Source organism: Mesoplodon mirus (genome assembly GCF_964341445.2).
Source record: "Mesoplodon mirus genome assembly, chromosome: 3".
NCBI lineage: Eukaryota > Metazoa > Chordata > Mammalia > Artiodactyla > Ziphiidae > Mesoplodon > Mesoplodon mirus.
The window spans coordinates 89,644,039-89,663,406 of record NC_138978.1 but is presented as its reverse complement, the minus strand read 5'-3'; the positions used below and the strand labels follow the sequence as shown (position 1 = coordinate 89,663,406).

Below are 19,368 nucleotides of genomic sequence, written 5' to 3'. Positions count from 1 at the left end.
TCTGCTTTAGTTATTCTTTTTCTTGCCAAATGTTTGATGTTTACAGTGTAAAGTATTTTATAATCAGATACAGTGTAATACATAGTAGAAACTTTGGTAAGTGAGAGAACAAGAATACAAAAAAAAAATTCATTCTTTGCTTCTTAGAAGTTGGACCCATTTGACATGGGAGATTTTTAGATAATTGGAATTTTAGCCGCCTTGTTAATGGTAACACAGTGCATTGATTGGTCTTTAATACGCAGACTGATGTTTTTAATTTACATTGTTGACACTTCTGCCTGGTTTCAGTTTTCTATATTGTTCCTAAAATAATCTAAAATCACCGATTTGAGTGAATTTTTTCCTCAAAAATCAAACTTAATTCTGTTTTGCTATTCTCTTCTTCAATTAAGAGATAATCACAGAATTTATTCTCTGTCTAGTTAGAAATGGATAATGGAGCATGAGACTTGACTCACCTCAAGTAAAGAGCTATATGTATTTGTACTCCCTGACTTGATCTTAGTACTTAAGTCTTTCAACTTTCCGTGCCTCTTTTATATCTAATTTTGATGGCAATTAATAATCATACAGTTCCTGTTCTTTTGTAATAAGTAGCAGTTCAATCCATATTCATAAAGGTATGTCTGGATGTAGAAAAATGAAGATTCCTAGTGTTACTTATATGAGACCTTCTGAGGCTTCATAGACATTTATAAGATTTCCATAAATATTTTCTGTGTTTATAAATTAGATATTCATTTTCTGACATGTGTTCCGAAAAACAGAAACTGCAACCATGTCTTCTATTTGTCCTAAACGCTGCTTTTAGGAGTTTATTTCTAACCTAATTGTAATTTTCAAGTTGAAATGCCCAAAATACCTGGACTTGAATTGTAGCCTCAAAATTTTAGTATTTGAATTTTCCTTAAAATGACAATCACATAAGTCATTCTTTTGACACTATATGTATGTTTTTAGAAAAGAATTTACTTACACTTCTGTTCATTTTAATAGCTTGAATTTGAAGTCTAATTATGGATAATTAAATGGTAATAAAGTTATCTGGTTAATGTGGAAAGATATTCTAAATACATTAAGCATTATACTGGTAACAGATTCATTACTAAAATGACACATCTGCCATTTATTTAAAGAACCATACCTTTGTAATAAAGACTTGTTCTTGACTGAGTTACTTGTTTTAAATTTGTTTTTTAATTTACACACAATAAAATGTACTCTTTTTGTTGTAGCTGGGTTAATTTTGAATTTGAAATTTAAAATGATGTATTAATTAACAAATCATTTACTTCACTTTAGGGTAAAATCTGATTTTCTTTAATGTATCAATAAAAATAGGTTTTCATTAATATAAATAAGATTTTTAGTTAGGATATCTGTTTGTTTTTATTTGTTTTCCATAGGAGATTTATATCGTTTGAAATCCTCATCTCGCATATTTATCCCTTGTTTCACAGATTTAAAATGATGGTAATTTAAAACAAGTTGGACCCACTCCTTATCTCCACAGTTTTTTTATATGAGTTTTAATTTGTGAGTAAACAGTTCATAGGTTAGGAAGAAAGAGGACTGAAAGCTGATCCTAAGTGAGAAGAAAAGAGAAAATTGGTAATAAGTATAAGATAGCAAAAGGAGATTACCTTTTGAGGTAAAAGGGTGTGTGTGGAAATATATATATATATATATATTTTAGGAGTGTGTCTGTACTTGTCTCCTTGTTTTATTTAATTTATTTAATTTATTATTTGTTTTTAGACCTTTTATTTTATATTGGAGTATAGCCAATTAACAAAGTTTGTGATAGTTCCAGGTGCACAGCAGTGTGACTCAAGGAAATATATTTTTTACAGAAATGTAATATTAAAAATCTGAAAGGGTGTTATTCTTTTAATAAGAAAACCAGTACTTCATAATTTAAGACTTGATTATATTGCTAATAATAAAAAAGCTTGCCGTTTATGATTGGTAAATTAATTTAAAAATGTGGAAACCATCTTTTGGGTAACCAACTCTCATTAGTAGGCAGTGGCCAGAGTATTTTCATTAATTTATCTTTGGATTGATTTTAATGCTTGGTTCTTCAGTCAGAGTTAAAAGGATTTATGTATGCCATCTCAGAATAAATCTTGGATTTAACAAGAATTTGTTTTCTGTCTTTGCATCATTGTTATCAAAATCTGGAAATATATTCTTTAGTTTATTTGAATTGATAGAACCTTTTTTGTTTGTTGTTTTCCTTAAGGGAGTATGTTAAACATATAAATTAACCTCATTATAGATGACAAGAAATGCTACATAATAATATGCTTCTTTAATTTTGCTCATGATTTTCAGCTTGTTAGAGTATCATACTATTTATTTAATAGAATTATTACAACAGTCACATGAGATCTTCAGGAAAACAGGTAAAAAGTTTAAATTCTGTAACTATTTAAGGTGGTGTTATTATATATGTTACTGGACATAGACATAGGCCATGCTTTTGTCTCTGGGTATTGAGAAATATCCCTGGACTTCTGCTGTTCTTTAGTACCAGCATAGTTGTAAACTGTGGCCACTGTTTTTATTTTGGACTGAGGGATCCTTGTCAGTATTGTATCAGCGGCCTTGCCAGTATTTTGTCTTTTGCCTCCTTAAAAGAAGGAAGCCAAATTTTTGGTATTGTTTGTTACTTTTCAGTTCATGTCAGTTGGCTGTTAAAAAGCTAAAAAGTTATCTTTTAAGAATATAGACTGTGGGTATACTAATCACCTTTCGATGTTATCTGAGTACCATTTTCTCTATGTACTTTACCTGTATGAGGCAATGATGTGCAAAATCACTTGACTGCTGCTCAAGTGTTAAATCATGTTACTGAGACTAGGCTTAGGTTAATAGCTTTGTGATAAGTTTATAGCCACATTTCCCTTTCCTAAACTAGTTACAGAGATGATATATAATTGTATATGGTGCTTCACATTTTACAGAGTACTTTTACATACAAATGGTATATAATCATGCAGTCCCCACAAAGGCAGGTACTTTTAGACCTGTTTCACAGATGAGTTGTATGTATAATTTAGATTATGTGATTTCATCAACCTCTTATTGCTGATAGATAGTGGTTTCATTTGGAGCCCAGAGGTCATGAATGCAGAATGGTGTGTTCTTTTCTTGCTATCTCAGCTGCTTCACGTGGCAGGTACTATAAAAACACTGCTCAGTTTTCATTATTTTGTTAACCAATTCTGTTTTCCGTGGGGTTTATCTCGACCTGCACTATCCAATATGGTAGCCTCTAGACATATGGCTATTTAAATTTAATTAAAATTTAAAATGCAGCTCAGTTGCAGTACCACGTTTCAAGTGCTTATTCACCACCTCTGGTTAGTGGCTACCATTTTGGATGGTGAAGTTATAAAAATTACCATAATTACAGAGATTTCTATCAGACAGTGATGGTATAGACATTTGGCTTTTATCAATCTTGAGAATATTGAGATGAATTTTTGAGCTCTAAGTATTTTTGATTTGTATAGCATGAAAAGCAAACCTAGAAAAAGTTATTATTGGAGCAAATTAAGGAAAATTTTACCTAGAAATAGGAACTCTTGGAATCTATTTGGAATCTCCCTCAGATTGCCTTTGGAATGTTAGCTTTCATGCCATTCTTTGATTTGAACTAGCAGATCACTTTCCAAGCATTTTATACAAGTTGGTGCGATTGGTAGTAAGGAATGACAGAAAGAGCTCAGGAAAGAGATTCACACAATCTACGTTCTAGGCCTAGTTCTGCTATTAACTAGTTTGGGAATATGGCTTAAGTCATTTAATAATTTGTTAAGAATGAGGCACTTACACCAAATGCTATTGATTTTATAATTCTGTGATCCAAAAATTGATTAGAGTTGGAAATTCTACATTGTTCGGAATATTGACAATTCAGGGCTGAAGAAGACAGCTAAGTATTTGTTTTCAAACTATATAATGCATTTTAGAGGACATTCGCCTCCCACCAGTCTGTAGCATTTTTTAATGTGAGTTTTATGATAACTTTCTTAAGTGTGGGTTTATGAAATTTTCCCAAGTGAGAACGTGAAGCTCGTATTGCAGTAGGCGTTGATGAACTGATTAGAAAAAAATTAGTGTCTGCCAAAGAACTCTTTGCCCCCAACAGAGTTAAGATATGTATGCACTGTCTCTACTGTTTTGTTTTTTTTTAATAATTAATTAATTATTTTGGCTGCATTGGGTCTTTGTTGCTGCGCACCGGCTTTCTCTAAGTTGCAGCGAGTGGGGGGCTGCTCTTCATTGCAGTGCGCGGGCTTCTCATTGCAGTGGCTTCTCTTGTTGCGGAGCACAGGCTCTAGGTGTGTGGGCTTCAGTAGTTGTGGCTCGTGGGCTCTAGAGCGCAGGCTCAGTAGTTGTGGCACACGAGCTTAGTTGCTCCGTGGCATGTGGGATCTTCCCGGACCAGGGCTCAAACCTGTGCCCCCTGCATTGGCAGGCAGATTCTTAACCACTGTGCCACCAAGGAAGTCCTCTACTGTTTTTATTTACAAAAAGTAGAGAGCTTAATGTGGGAGATCAGAGGACTATGAACATGCTTACTTTGATAGGGTAAGTGATAGTTTGTTGATTCTCTGTCTACTACTAATTTCCAGTAGGAGGTTACCCTGTAGTCTTACATAAGTAACAGATGTGGAATTTGAAGTTTTAGATCTCCATCTAGTGTCATTAAGGTGCATTATGAATAATTACAGGGCAAAATTTTCATCTTATGTTAAAATGCTGAAGGCACGCAATTATGCATATGTCCTTTGTATTTAAATATAACACTGCAGATTAATGTATGTGCAGTCTAAGTACCAGTTCAGGTTTATGGTTGCCCCCCTGAGGAATAATGTGTTCTGAATTCCGAAGAACACATTCATAAATGTTCTTCTAGTTTATACAGTAATCTTAAACTCTCTCTTTGTGACATACCTTCCCATTCCCAGGTGGAACACCATGCGTGGAAGTTCAAAATCTGGGAATTTGAAAAGTGCAAGGCTTTTAATTCAGCTAGAAAGAGTAGTGCAAATTGCTTAATTTGTCTGGTACTCAATGCTTGGCAGTGTCCATTGCCATTATAACATATTTGAAGAAAAATTGGCGGTTAGTCTAATACTTCTTGTAGCTTTTTGATTATGTAACACTATTTTTAAAATGGATTTTAATAAAAGTTTACTGTTGTGACAGTGGTGGCTTGTTTTTCTGTTTTGTTTTTTAAATAGGCTAGAAAGGAAGATTAAACTTTATCATCAGTTTTAGATAAACTAGTTAAGTTCTCTCATTATTAAAAATGATTTCTAATTTGAATGTATCACTTTTAATTTGTAAAAATGTAACTGATCTCTTAAGTGATAGCTTTTGATGAATTCTGGGTCCTAAATTTGACAGAACTATAGTCAGAAGTGGTATATTAACTTTCTAAAGCAAATTTTATTGAAAGAAGGAATTAAGTAAACATTTTAATGTCATTAAATATTATGTTGTGAGAGGGAAGTTCTGTATAAATTTTCAAAGTCTTAATTGAAATCCTGTCTTGTGGATTACCCCAGTTTTTTTTCCAGAGTAAATGAATATACAGGAGGATGTGTAAATTTATTTAGACAAATTCCAGTGAGTATTAATTTTACCATTGTTGACTATTACTTAACGTTCACCCTCTATAGTGTGCAAGATATTTTGTGAAATATTGGAAACATTAAGTTGCTAGCCTCAGATATGTCCTCCTGCTATGTTTTTTTAGAAGTAAACCTCTCTAGAAGTGATTTCCAATGGTTACCGTTTAGGAAAAGCTAATATGAATGTTAGTAGTTTATGGCTTAGTGCCTAGAAGGTACAAAATGAATCCTTGAGGAATGAAGTATGAAATACAGGTAGCTCATTTATTACACATGTGCCAGCTCTTAGGAGATAGCTTTCCTCTTCTGCACTTACCTAGAATGGCTTACATAATGTTACCATTTACAGTAGTTAACTGGCATATTTGACTGGAAGTTAAAGCCTGTTAAATCACAGATTGCAGAGTATACCTGTCATTAAGCTATAACTTCTTTAACCATGTTAAAGTTCTAGAGCCAGAACCCTGAGGTGGAATCCTCATTCTGCCACTATTTGTATATAGCCCTGGGCCAGTTACTTATATTCTCTGCCTCAGTTTCACGTCTGCTAAAAGGAGATAATAGTACCTACATTATTGAGTTGTGAAAATTAAATGAGTTCATAATTCATTTATATAAAGCTCATAGAATAAGTGTTTTAAAATGTCAGCTATTATTATTTTTACAATCCCCAAGTGGCTGGATAACGAAAGCTGCACTTCAGGCTTCATTTTATCCTGTAAATTCAGAAGTCGTTACAGAAAAAAAAAAGTGAGTTTCCTAGTGATAAGTTCTGAAACATTTTCCTTCCTTCTTGTTTTCATTGCTTTCCCAGAGGGGTTAAGCTGAATTAACAAGACTGATGTTAAAAATTATTGTCAGTTTTTTTTAAATCAAGGAAAACACTTTTTTTTCATTTATTTACATAAGCATTTCCATGAAGTGTTTGCAATATAAACACTACAGTATTGTGTTAATGCATGAGAACCAAAAAGTGGAACTGGCTAATCTGTTCTCACTTGATAAGCTGAATGAAGCAGAAAATAAATGGCACAAATGAATGAAACAATAAATTAAAATTCAGATTACCATATAGGGATGGTAGATAAACAAGCAAACATTGGGATACAGGAGTTTTACTCTTCTATATAACTGGTGTTAAGACTGGTTGAACATTATAATATTTGCATATATAATACCTTTGTAGTATAAATTGAATTATTACATTTACAACGTGACCACTATAAAACTTAAAAATTATCTGGTAATTATATGACTAAATGAAATACTATAACTTGATAGATATAGAAATATTTTTGTAAAATATACTCTTAATTATGATTTTATTTCTAAGTAATGTACTAATTTAGGTTTTACATATAAAATTAAATTGAAATTTAACTTTAATGTCTCTTTTTCTTTAGCCAAAATATTGTGGGACCATACTGTAATTTGTTACTGAGTGTAATTCTGTGTGAGGCAATTCTGTTTTCAAAGGTATTTAGTTTGAATGGTTTACAGATTTAATAGTAATAATAGTTTACATATATTAAGACTATAAAGCAGTTTCATTTCTGTTAATTTATTTGATATTCACAACAACTGTTTTACTGATGATGAATCTGAGGTCAGAGAAACTGAGAGTTTTGTTTATGGTCATTTCAAGCAAGTGGCAGATCAAACATTGGAATTCAGGTTTCTTGCTTTAACTCTGTTGTTCTCTACCACACCAACCAGCTACTTACCTTTCTTCTGTATTAGGGAAGAAAAATTACTCTCTCTTTTGCTTTGCTCATTGCTGCTGCTGTTGATGTGGGGATATTTAGTGTTGGTGAAGGAGCTGCCTAAATTTAAAACTTTCTGAAAAAAAAAGTTCGTGAGGCTTTTGCTTCATAAAAATAATTTGAGGTAGCTTTATTCTACTATAAGAAAATAGAACGTTCTACCACTCATAAAACGTAATTAAGGGCTTGCTGTTTTATAAAGTCCCAGCTGAAGTATTATCAGAATATACTGATGTCCTAGTAGTTGACTCATCTACTCAAATACATAGGAGAATTTATGAATCTTTGTAATTAACGCTTGTTAAATTTAGCTGTCTTGTTCATTTCTCTTGATTTATAGCCTTCAGAGATGTGTTCAATCACAGAAAATTGGACTTATTTATAGGGTAATTTGAGATACTTTGAAATTTCTTACTAAATAACTCAGTTATTGTTTTCTAGTATTTTGCTTTGAAACAACTTCAATATCTGTTTATAAGGGCTTCCTTGTAGGAAAAAAAGAATTTCAAATTGGTAAAACATTTATGTTGACAATTATTGGAATGTTCTGCAGTGATTTTAAAGAAAAATTATAGCAGCAATCCTCAGGACCCGTTATGCTGTTAAAAATTATTGAGAATCCAGAAAAGTTTTTGTTTTTGTGGGCTGTATCTGTTACTATTTACTGTGTTAGAAATTAAAACTAGGAACATTGAAAAACATATAATAGTATGTTTTTAAAACATACAAAGACACTATAATAATTTTGAAATATGTTTATTCCACATAGTTAATTTCCTTGACTCTGAGAAGACCAGAATTTATTAACTTGGTTTATTTAGGCATTTAAACCATTAGTATTTTGTAGTTCTTGCTTAATATCCAGCCCTAATTTTGAATATTGATGTTGTTGACACACAAAAATCAAGCTCTTTTGTCCTGAGACCTCAAAATAAGACAAAGTATTTTTACTTAGTATTTCCTAAGTATGTTAGTATCTGTAGATTTTATTGTGAAACATCAGTAGGGGATAGAAATGACTGGCTTTCCTTTCTCTCTGTCTTTTTTTCTATTGGCCACGCTGTGCGGGATCTTAGTTCCCCGACCAGGGATTGAACTTGGGCTCTCAGCAGTGAAAGCGCAGAGTCCTAACCACTGGACCACCAGAGAATTCCCACCTTTCTCTTTTTTAAGACAAACATAGATTAGGCTTCAGAAAGAGTATAGCACAACTCGTTATGACATTAGATTCAGCCTTGGTTTTGACAAATAGGCAGAAGTATTACCATAAAATAGCTTTATTTAGTTATATATATATATAGTATATATATATATATATATATATATATATATATATATATATATATACTATATATATATAACAAAGGATAGGCTTTGCAATGCAAAACTGGGAAAAAATGCATTTATATTATTTTTTATAGGTATTCAAATTATATTATTGTCCCAGACGTTTCTTTCATTTCGAAGCTACTTGATTCTATTTCAGACCTAGCCTATGTTGTTAACCTATTTCTACTTCTGTATAAACTAAAAGAAATAGCTGCCAACATTTATGGAGGGCTTACTATGTTCCAGCCACTGTTCCAAGTGCTTTATGTGTTTTAACTCATTTAGTCCAACAACCCTATGAAGTAGCTACCAATATCTTCTTTTTTTATATAGATGAGGTACAGAGAGGTTAAGTAACTTGCTCAAGGTTTATCAGCCATGGAGTTGGAATTCAAATTCAGGCAGTCTGTTTCTAGAAACTATGCTTTTAACCAACCACTAAGCTGTATTGCCTCAGCTAAGTAAACCGACCAAACTAATATCCACAGTGATAAAACAGACAAAATATATAGTGATCATTTAATTAAGATAATTCTTGAAATGACATGCTTACATTTTCCTTAGGAATTAAAAAATTATAAATGAATTTTTAAATTATAAAAGTAATATATGTTTATGGGAAAAATTCCAACAGTACATAAAATTGCTAAAATCTTTTGTCCATTTCTATTTCATTTATTAAATAGACTATTTTTAGAACAGTTTTAGATTTGCAGTAACATTGAGAAAATAGTACAGAAAGTTCCCATATTACTCCTACACCCAGTTTCCTCTATTTGTTAACATCTTACATTAGTATGGTACATCTGTTAGAGTTAATGAACCGATATTTGATAATAATGATATATTATTAATTAAAGCCCATAGTTGATTCAGATTTCCATAGATTGTTTCTAATGTCCTTTTTCTCTTCCAGAATTGTATCATATTACATTTAATTGTCGTGTCTCCCTAAGCTCTCCTTAGTTATGACAGTTTCTCAAACTTTCCTTAATTTTGATGACCTTGACAGTTTTAAGGAGTACTGGTCAGGTATTCTGTAGGATGCGCCTTTTTTTTTTTTTCGGCTGCCTTGGGTTTTCCTTGTTCCGCGCGGCCTTTACTCTAGTTGTGGCGAGCAGGGGCTACTCTTCATTGTGGTGCGGTGGCTTCTCTTGTTGCGGAGCGTGGGCTCGGTAGTTGTGGCTTGCGGGCTCTAGAGCGCAGGCTCAGTAGTTGTGGTGCCCGGGCTTAGTTGCTCCGCGGCATGTGAGATCTTCCCAGACCAGGGCTTGAACCCATGTCCCCTGCATTGGCAGGTGGATTCTTAACCACTGCGCCACCAGGGAAGTCGTGGATGCGCCTTGATTAGAATTTGTCTGATGTTTTTCTCATGATTAGACTGGGGTTATGGGATACTGAGAGGAAGCTAACAGATGTAAAGGGACATATTTCTTATGTCATTATCAAGAGTACATGATTTATCACTGTTAATGGTGACCTTGATCACCTGTCATAAGAAGTAGTTGTCAAGTTTGTTTAGTTTAATTTTTTTGTCCCCCTTTCCATATTGTACTCTTTGGAAGGAAGTCACTGTGCACATGATTCACCTCCTTGAGGACAAAATATCTATATAATTTATTTGGAATTCTTTTATACAAGAGAGTTGTCTCTTTCCTTCCATTTATTAATTTATTCAGACATTTATTTGTATCAATATGGACTCATGGATATTTACTTTATACTTTGAGTTATCATACAGTGCTACTTTTAAAATTTATTGCTCAAATTTTTCCACCTTTGGCCATTGGGAGGTCTTTCAGTTGGTTCCTGTGCACCTTTGGCATACCCTCTTCAATGTGAGGGTTTGTTTTTTTTTAAGCTCTTACTTTCTGGCATTACAAGATGCTCCTAACTCATCTTGTGTTATTTCCTGACACAGTCCTAGAACCAGCCATTTCTCTAAGGAGCTCTGGTTCCTTTTACTGGAGAATGGTATTAGAGGCCAAGATCAGGGTGCTAGGTAGGTTTGTTGCTACTGGGGCATCATTTCTTTTAGGCCCTCTCACCTGATGAAGAAAAGAAATATATGTATGTGTACTAACCTGTGTATATACACACATCTATAAATATTTCTAGCCACCTATATCTATATTAAGCTACATACGAATTCTTACGGAAGTATCCAACTCTAATCTATCACCACATGGATCATTATAGCCTCCTCTCCCTGCTTATTTGTAAATTTCCATTCCAACAGTGAGATTCCTGGCTCCCACCATCCACTGTCCAGTTACCTAGTTGTTCACTTCCAGGATACATGTATAGCAATATCAACATTTTTAACCTGAATCTTCATTGAAAACACTTTATCAACTAGAGTACAGTGCTTATGTGCATTTCCTTTGCCTTTAATCTTACAGACTCCAATCACTTCCAAAGCTGCTTAAGCCAGCACCTAATCGCCTGTGTTTCTTTTTCTATTATTAAAATTTTTGGATGAATGAGTTGGATTTTTTCCTGAAGGCACTCTGTTCTCTCTCCTTGCATCACTACCTGAACTATTCTTTCTTTACCCCTTCCTGGGATACTCTTTGCCCTAATGTACCCAGCTCCCCACCTTGCACTCACCTTGCCTGCTGCTCTTATACTACTTATTTCTCTCTTGATAATGCTGTTAATGAATGGAATATTTGATAGATGATAGTAGAATTACTTGTTTTTGTTTTTTATCCTATAGACAATTTTTCTTTCTAGTGATTATCTTTTAATATTTCTGGAAAAAAATTGCATAATTATAAAACACTCTTTTTTTGAAAATTTTAATCAGCATCTTACTCTTTTTTTTTTTAGATGTTGGGGGTAGGAGTTTTTATTAATTAATTTATTTATTTATTTTGCTGTGTTGGGTCTTCGTTTCTGCGCAAGGGCCCTCTCTAGCTGCGGCAAGCAGGGGCCGCCCTTCATCGCGGTGCGTGGGCCCCTCACTATCGCAGCCTCTCTTGTTGCGGAGCACAGGCTCCAAACGAGCAGGCTCCTCAGTTGTGGCCCACAGGCCTAGTTGCTCTGCAGCATCTAGGATCCCCTCAGACCAGGGCTCGAACCTGCGTCCCCTGCATTAGCAGGCGGACTCTCAACCACTGCGCCACCAGGGAAGCCCTAAAACACTCTTTTAAAAAATGTTTTTGATTGTTTTTTAAGCTGTTTCAATAGGGAGACAGTATTAAGAGCTTAGCTTCTAGAATTATACTCTCTGGGTTCAAATTCTGACTTGGTAAACTTAGGTTTGCCTCAGTTTTCTCATCTGTACGATGGAGATTTAAAAAATCATCTACTTAATAGAATTGATGTGAAAATTCAATGCGATAATAGGTTTTAAGTGCTTTTAACAGTGCCTAGTACATAGGAAGCACTTAATAAATGTGCCATTGTTAATTAAACACTAGTGCTATGTGTAAGGTTATAGAAATGAACATTACATCAGAGTATTGTATTTCAGGTGGTTGTCTTTTCAAACTTTTGAGGTTTACTTCAGGGTTTTTTAAAAAATTATTTATTTCTTTGTTTTTGGCTGCGTCAGGTCTTTGTTGCGGCACGTGGGCTCTTCATTGTGGCGTGCGGGCTCTTCATTGCAGCGTGTTGGCTTTTCTCTAGTTGTGGCAAGCGGGCTCAGTAGTTGTGGCGTGCGGGCTCAGTAGTTGTGGTGTGTGGGCTTAGTTGCTCCGTGGCATGTGGGTATCTTAGTTCCCCGACCAGGAGTTGAACTCACGTCCCCTGCGTTGGGAGGCAGATTCTTTACCACTGGACCACTGGGGAAGTCCCTACTTCAGGGGTTTTACAGGTTAAGGTGACTGTACTTTCTGGTTTGCCTGGAATGGTGATCCAGGGATATGCCTGTTTGCTGGCATGATTATGAGTAGTACCCACCTTTTCTCTTGCTAGAGTATTTTGGTTTGGAAGATAAATTATATGGTCACCTTATTTCCAGGGGTTATAAAACGTTGTCTGTGTCCCTCTGACCAGGGCTGCTGTAAAATGGGTAGAGCAGACTAGGGCTAGGCAGGTAGGGACTGGGAAAGAAGCACACCTAAGAGAGCAGTACTGCTCTGTTTCAGCTGCTTGTGGCCAAGGAGGATGGGGGCCTGGTATAACCAGATTTTGATTTTTCAAGGGTAGGCATAAATCTGGAGCTTTTGTAATGATCCCCCAATTTTTCATCATTGGCAATTAGTTCAATTTTTCTAAAAAGTACAAAATTTCATTGAACCATATGAAGATCTATGCATTTTATTGTATGTAAATTATACCACAGTTTTAAAGATGTGCAGGTCAGGTGGTGGTCCTTATATATATGCCTGTGAGTTGCTCATTTCTAATATCTGATAATAACTTAATGCAAAGAGTCAGTTCTTACGTAGAAACTTAACATGTAAGTGCTATTTAATATTAGTTAATATATCAGGCACTATAGGGCTTTAACTCTGTTACCATATATATTAAAAAGTATATTATAGTAAAAACTGTAAGACAGGAAAAACTTGTAAAGTTGCCTCAAGGGAAATCTGGAGAGCACATTTAGACTGAGAAGACTGAAAAAGGTAGTGCTAAGTTGACCATGACTGTGAGTGACTTTGAAATCTTTAATGAATTAAAATGATTATGGATTTTTGAAGGCTAAATAAATTACATATAATTGCAATAGTGAAAATAAAAGTGAACATACAGTAGGCAAAAGTTGTGGAGCCACTGCTTCTACCTGAAATGTGCTTCAAAATGGTTGATTTAACAAATTAAAAAAAAATTTTTTTTTTCTTAAGACTGTTTTAAAGAAGTCATTCATATACGTCTGGACGAACTTCTTCGTGTTTTAAAGTCTGTAATGAATAAACATCAGAACCTCAATTCTGTTGATCTTCAAAATGCTGCAGAAATGCTTACTGCAAAAGTGAAAGGTAAGAAAGATAATATTAACAGTGGGTTGGCATGGGCAAAAAGGATCCAGATGATACATTTTCGTTTATAATGATTATAGAACCATCTCTCTTGGCATCTGTATGATGTGTATCATTAAGAGTTACATACACTTTGGTATTTAAATATCCCCACTAAGTCACACCTAAACCTCTCTTTCTTTTAAAAATTAAAACTTTATTTGGCAGGAAACACTCTAAAAATGCTAACTGAAATGAACTGAACAACTGAGGTTTACAATTTTTGAGTTTTTTGAAAGAATATGCTCTTTTGAAGTAAGTTATTAGGGTACAAAAAGTCTTTGTTATCTGAAGACAGTTGGTGCTGGAAAATGGACATTTGTAGTGATTCCACTTAAAGGAGGAAAACAAATGGAGAAAAAGAAGACTTAATTGGGACCTTATTTTCAAATGTGGAAAAATGAAACCAAAATTGGAAAATAAGTTTATCATATATGTGTATGTATATGTGTATATATATATATGTGTGTGTGTATATATATATATATATATATATTACATGTGCTAAAAGAAGTAAGAATTGGGACATTATCCTTTGATGAAATGATTTGCCACCAAAAACTGTTAGAATCTGTTATCCTAGGCTGCATTGTAAAAAGATTGAGGGTGAAGATTATATAAAGATAGAGAAGAATGTGACTGGAACCAGGGAGTTCAGTTAGGAGATTGTTAGAAATAATGGGCTAGATGAGGGTTAATAGTCTGATTTAAGGCAGAAGCTGGGGTGTGGTAGTCATGGAATGTGCTTGTCACTGAAGAGGGGATGGCTTGTTGAAGAAACAGGACAGGTTGAATGTTAGGGATTAAGTTGAAGTTGGAGTTGAGCACGTGGACTTGAGTGTTGTTGGTCTATGGGTGGTGATGGAAGAGGATGACACCAACTCAGAGTGTGCAAACTAAGTAGAGGACTGAGTGTGAGATCCTAGGGACAGAGAGAAGATAGAGGAACCTGAGAAACACTAATGAAGTAGTGAGATGATCTGGAGAAAGATGTTATGGAATTTTAAAAGTGTCATATTCTAGGAAGTGATTGTCAGTGTTAAATGTCAATCTGATAGGTAATATGAATTAAAATGTTTAACAAAAGTGAGTCACCATGGGTTGAGTAAGGAAACTCAAAAGGCTTCTTTGAGGAGAGGGATTACCTGTCCTGAGTCTTAAAGGTCAGGTGGGCATTAACCAGGTTAGAGTGGGGATTGGCACTGTGATAAAGGGTGCTTGTATGAGAACTCTGGATGTGAAGAACAGGATGTGATTAATGAACATACTCACATGTAGAGAGGGCAAAGGGCAAGTGTCAAGGGGATGAGGCAGGAAGAGAAAATAAAAACCTTGTCAATAAAATACAGTCTATATACTTAAGAACTGCCTTCCCTACTTTTTATGTAGATTAATCATGTTTGCATGGTTCTCTTTTTTCTGTATTTCAAGCACTGAAAAAAATGTGGATGGCTTCAAAATGGATAGCTTCTGTTGTGACTCTTAAAAATGCTTAGTAACCAAATTTGTTTTAAAATAGATTGTTTGTAAGTGCAGTTTAACTTAAGTTAGGGAAATTTGTATCTGTAGATAGTAAAATTTCCATGCTTGGAAATAGCGAAAATAGCGACCACAGTTCATTCAATTGTTGTCAGTAGCTATTGTGTGCAGTCAGGATGTCCTGGGGAAGGAGTGTGTCTGTTGATGTCCACATTCCAGAAACAGACTTGAAGAAAGTGGCCTCTCAGCTGCCTTATAGATCTTTTTTTCTTTGAGGTAAAGCAATGTTTTGAGTATTATTTCCCTCTAAGACTGTCTTTACCCTTGGAATTATTGTTAACGATTTTACTTCTTTGTTGGATGAAATTTAAAAAATTACTTTGTTGTTGGGGAACTTACTCTGTTTCAGTAGGACTCCATGATGCTAGAAAACTTTAAAAATTGTGTTTTCTTTGGTGTAAGTTTAAGTTTTTAAATACCCCCCCATATTGTTGAGGCCATGTAAAAATATCATTGATACCCCAAATGAAAAATATTCAGTAACCTGGAAAATTGATGTCAAATTGGAGCTTATTTAATTCTTTCATTGAATGGTAATTTTGTTTTCAAACCCTGGAAAGGCAAGGGGGAGGTAGAAACCATTTTTGAATGTCTATCTTGTGGCAATCTAAATGTTTTGCATACGCTGTCTACTTTCATGTTTTCAAAAAACTTACAAAGGTACATTTTTACTTCTATATTAAAGAGGAAAACTTAAAAACTATTGTATATTATGATCAGAAAGCTGTCAGGAATGTGATCATTTTGTCTTAACCTCCTAATTACATTTAAAAAACAGTGGTAACCTGACTTGCTTTGGAGATCTTGCAACTGTCAGATGCATTTTGCAAATATACCAAACCATTAAAAAATAACATATACAGAGTAATAACTTTAGATCAGGGAGGTATAATCTTATTTGTGCTGCTGCAGGTTTGAATGCATGAAATCTATCCACTTCCTATGCATAATAAGAATAAGCGCATTGGAATAAAATTGGAATCTTTTAACATCTCTTATTTTTTATTTTAAATGTAGAATTTACCTTTAATAACTTTAAAAGAAGAATCCTTAGCTTCTCCCCATTCATTCTAATAGTGATTTGTATTTCCTGTGTCTCCTCTTGTTTCCAAGCAGGAAGTTCAGTCTTACAAAATATTTGCAACATGGTAAGAGAGATACAGCTTATTTGTGAAGTAGATGAAGGCATCGTAGCACTCAGTAATTTATTATGTACTTAGTATTTGTGTTTTCGTCATTTAGAAGTATTCTGGTAAATCTTATTTGTAATATAATTTAAAAGGACCATTTTTAAGGTTTTTCATGATTTGTATTTTGCCCTATATTTAAAAATTGGAAACAAAAAAGAAAAATAAGCTTTAATTATGCATCCAAAATTGTAGATGCCTCATGTTTTCTTTCTGTTTTGAAACTTAATTTTTTTAATAGGCAATTCATTCACGTGATTCATAGTGCAAATGGTATAAAAGAGTATTCAAACAGTGAAGTGTCTTTCTACCTCAGACCTTAGCCACCATTCCTTTCCCTAGATAAGCAACAACTATTACTGGTTTTTTGTGTATCTTTCCAGAGACATTATACACATATAGAAGCAAACACAACATGTTCTCTTCTTTACACAAAGGGTAGCATTCTGTTCCTTGCTCATTGTTCTGAGTTATCTGTATATAAAAAGTCTTCTTCTTTTGTTGTTATTTGTTTTGTTTTTTCAAAGCTGCATGATAATCCATTATACTGATGTACTATAATTAATTTAACCAGTTCACTACTAATAGATGTTTGGATTGTTTCCAGTTTTTTTGGTTACAAACAGTGCTTCAATGAGTAGCCCTGTGTATTCCTAGGTGGGTAGTTACTGGAACAGAGCGCATGTGCATTTATATTTTGTATATTGCTACACGCCCTCTGTAGAGGTTCTGTCCTTCTGATAGCCATGCTGAAGAAGCTGATTTCCTACCCCTTTGCCAACAAAGCTGGTTACCAAACTTTGTTACCCAATCTGATAGTAAAAACTGGTATCTCAGTATAGATTTGATTTGCATTTGCCTCATTTTGAGTACAGTTGAGTATCTTTTAATATGTTGCAGAGTCATTTGCACATCCTTTTATGTGACTTGACTGTTTATTCTTTTTTTTTCTTGATAGTTGGTCCTTTTTTAGTATTGATTTATAGAAACTTCATATAAGTGAAATTAGCCCTTAATCTTTGATATAAGTTGCAGATTTTCTTCAGTTTGTTTTTTTATCTTTTGATTTGCTTATGGTATTTTGTTTTATTTTGCATTTCTATCTCAATCTTTTATGTGCCTTTTATATGCTTTTTGAGTATTAGGGAAGGACTTCACTGCTTGGAGATTATAGTAGCGTTCTCCACTGTTTTTTCTTCTAATGTTTTCATGGTGTTACTTATTAAATTTAAATCTTTGATACATTCTAGAGTATCTATGTTTCTAGCTAATTTATTGAATAATTCATATTTTCCACATTGGTTTGAGATGCCATCTTTATCATAAACACACGAAATTGTCACATATATTTATTTCTGGACCTTATTCTATCCCCTTGATTTGTTTAGTTATGTGCCAGTACCATACTGTCTTCATTGTGGTTTTATAGTATGTGTTACTGTCTGGTTGGGGTAGCTTCTCTTTCCATTACTCTTTTTGCTCAGGATTTTATTTTTCCATCAAGCTTTTTGAATTGGCTTGTCTAGTTCCAGAAAATACCTATTGGTATTTTGAGGGTGATTTGAGTTAAATATGTACATTTATAAATTAATTTATAGTTAAGTTTATGAATGTATAAATTATAGTTAATTTATAATTAAATTTATAAATAAAATTAAGGAGAATTTATATACTTATCATTTCTATCTGAGAATATGGTATGCATTTAAGTTCTTCAGGTTGTCTTTTTTTGTTTCTCAGAAGCAGTGTGAAGTTTTCAGTTTATAAATCTTGTAGCTTTTGTTTTGTTTTTCTCCCTAAGGAATTTTCTCTGTGCAAATGGTGAAAATTTTCTTCCATTATATCTTTTAATTTGGTGGTTTTCAAACTTTGGCTTTTGATTTATGACATCGAGTTAGTGAATTGTAACCAGCATTTTAAAATATGGAAGAGAATAGAAAAGAAAATCAGAGTGTAACACTCATTGTATAAGACTTAAGGATATTTCAGAAACTTTGTAGGTGTTATGTAACTGATAACTGTTACGTGTAATGGTATACTTGGTCACGATGTGATATGTATTTCTTACCTAAGGTTGTGGTAAAACTGTTTGAAAGTTGCTGTTCTAATAGGTTATATGTATGAAAGCTATTCATGTGTTTTCTTAAAGAGATACTAAATGTGTCTTAGTGCTCATTGTTGTGACTTAATAGGGAACCCAAGGGAGACAATTATTTAAACTTTAAGCAAAATCTTGATTTGATTTCGAAGGTCAGCTAGTAGAGGGGAGAGAGTGGAGACAGAGAGGCCACTTAGCAGGTTGGTAAATAGTCCAAACTAGAAGTAAAATATGGCCTTTGAACTAAGTCAGTGTCAACAGGAATGGAAAGAAAGAAAAAAAAAGTTAGAGGCATTTTGGAAGCAAAACTAATGAGCTAAGGAATGTACGGAAGGAAGAGAGTAGGCTTGAGGGGCAGAGTAGATCGGAAGAGATGAGAGTTCAGTTTAGTACATGTTGAGATTGCAGTGCTGGTGGGTAAAGATTGGGAAATAGGGGGAGGAATGTATCAAACAGACCATCGAAAATAGGGGTCTGGAGCTCAGAGGGTAAAACTAGACAGGTAGTTTAAGGATTCATTCCCTTAAAGGTATTGAAAGTGGATGAGATTCTCTGGGGGTAATGTATAGAGAAGAAGGCCAAGATGAGAACTGCCGGCTGAGTGGAAACAACTGTACGAAGCACAGATCAGATGTAGAATATGGGGGTGCTCATATTCACTAAATACCAAGCACTGTACCCTAGGTGTTTTACATTTGTTTTCTCAGTTGTTCCTTTCAGTAACACGCCATTTTACATATGGGGAAATTGAAGTTAGGTGATGTATCCAGAGTGATACAGGAAGTGGTAAGGGTCAGATTTGAACTCAGGTTTGAAACTCTGAAGCCT

The 19,368-nt window shown here is 34.1% G+C and overlaps 1 protein-coding gene across 2 annotated transcripts in view; it reads left to right on the top strand.

Annotated features, from left to right (window-relative positions):
- ARHGAP29 (Rho GTPase activating protein 29) overlaps window positions 1–19,368 on the top strand; it is a 77,973-nt gene that overhangs the window by 17,695 nt on the left and 40,910 nt on the right. For both annotated transcript variants that reach the window (XM_082614297.1, XM_082614296.1), the window contains exon 3: window positions 13,543–13,677. In XM_082614297.1, the coding sequence (XP_082470423.1) occupies window positions 13,543–13,677 (135 nt within the window). The remainder of the gene's footprint in view (window positions 1–13,542; window positions 13,678–19,368) is intronic.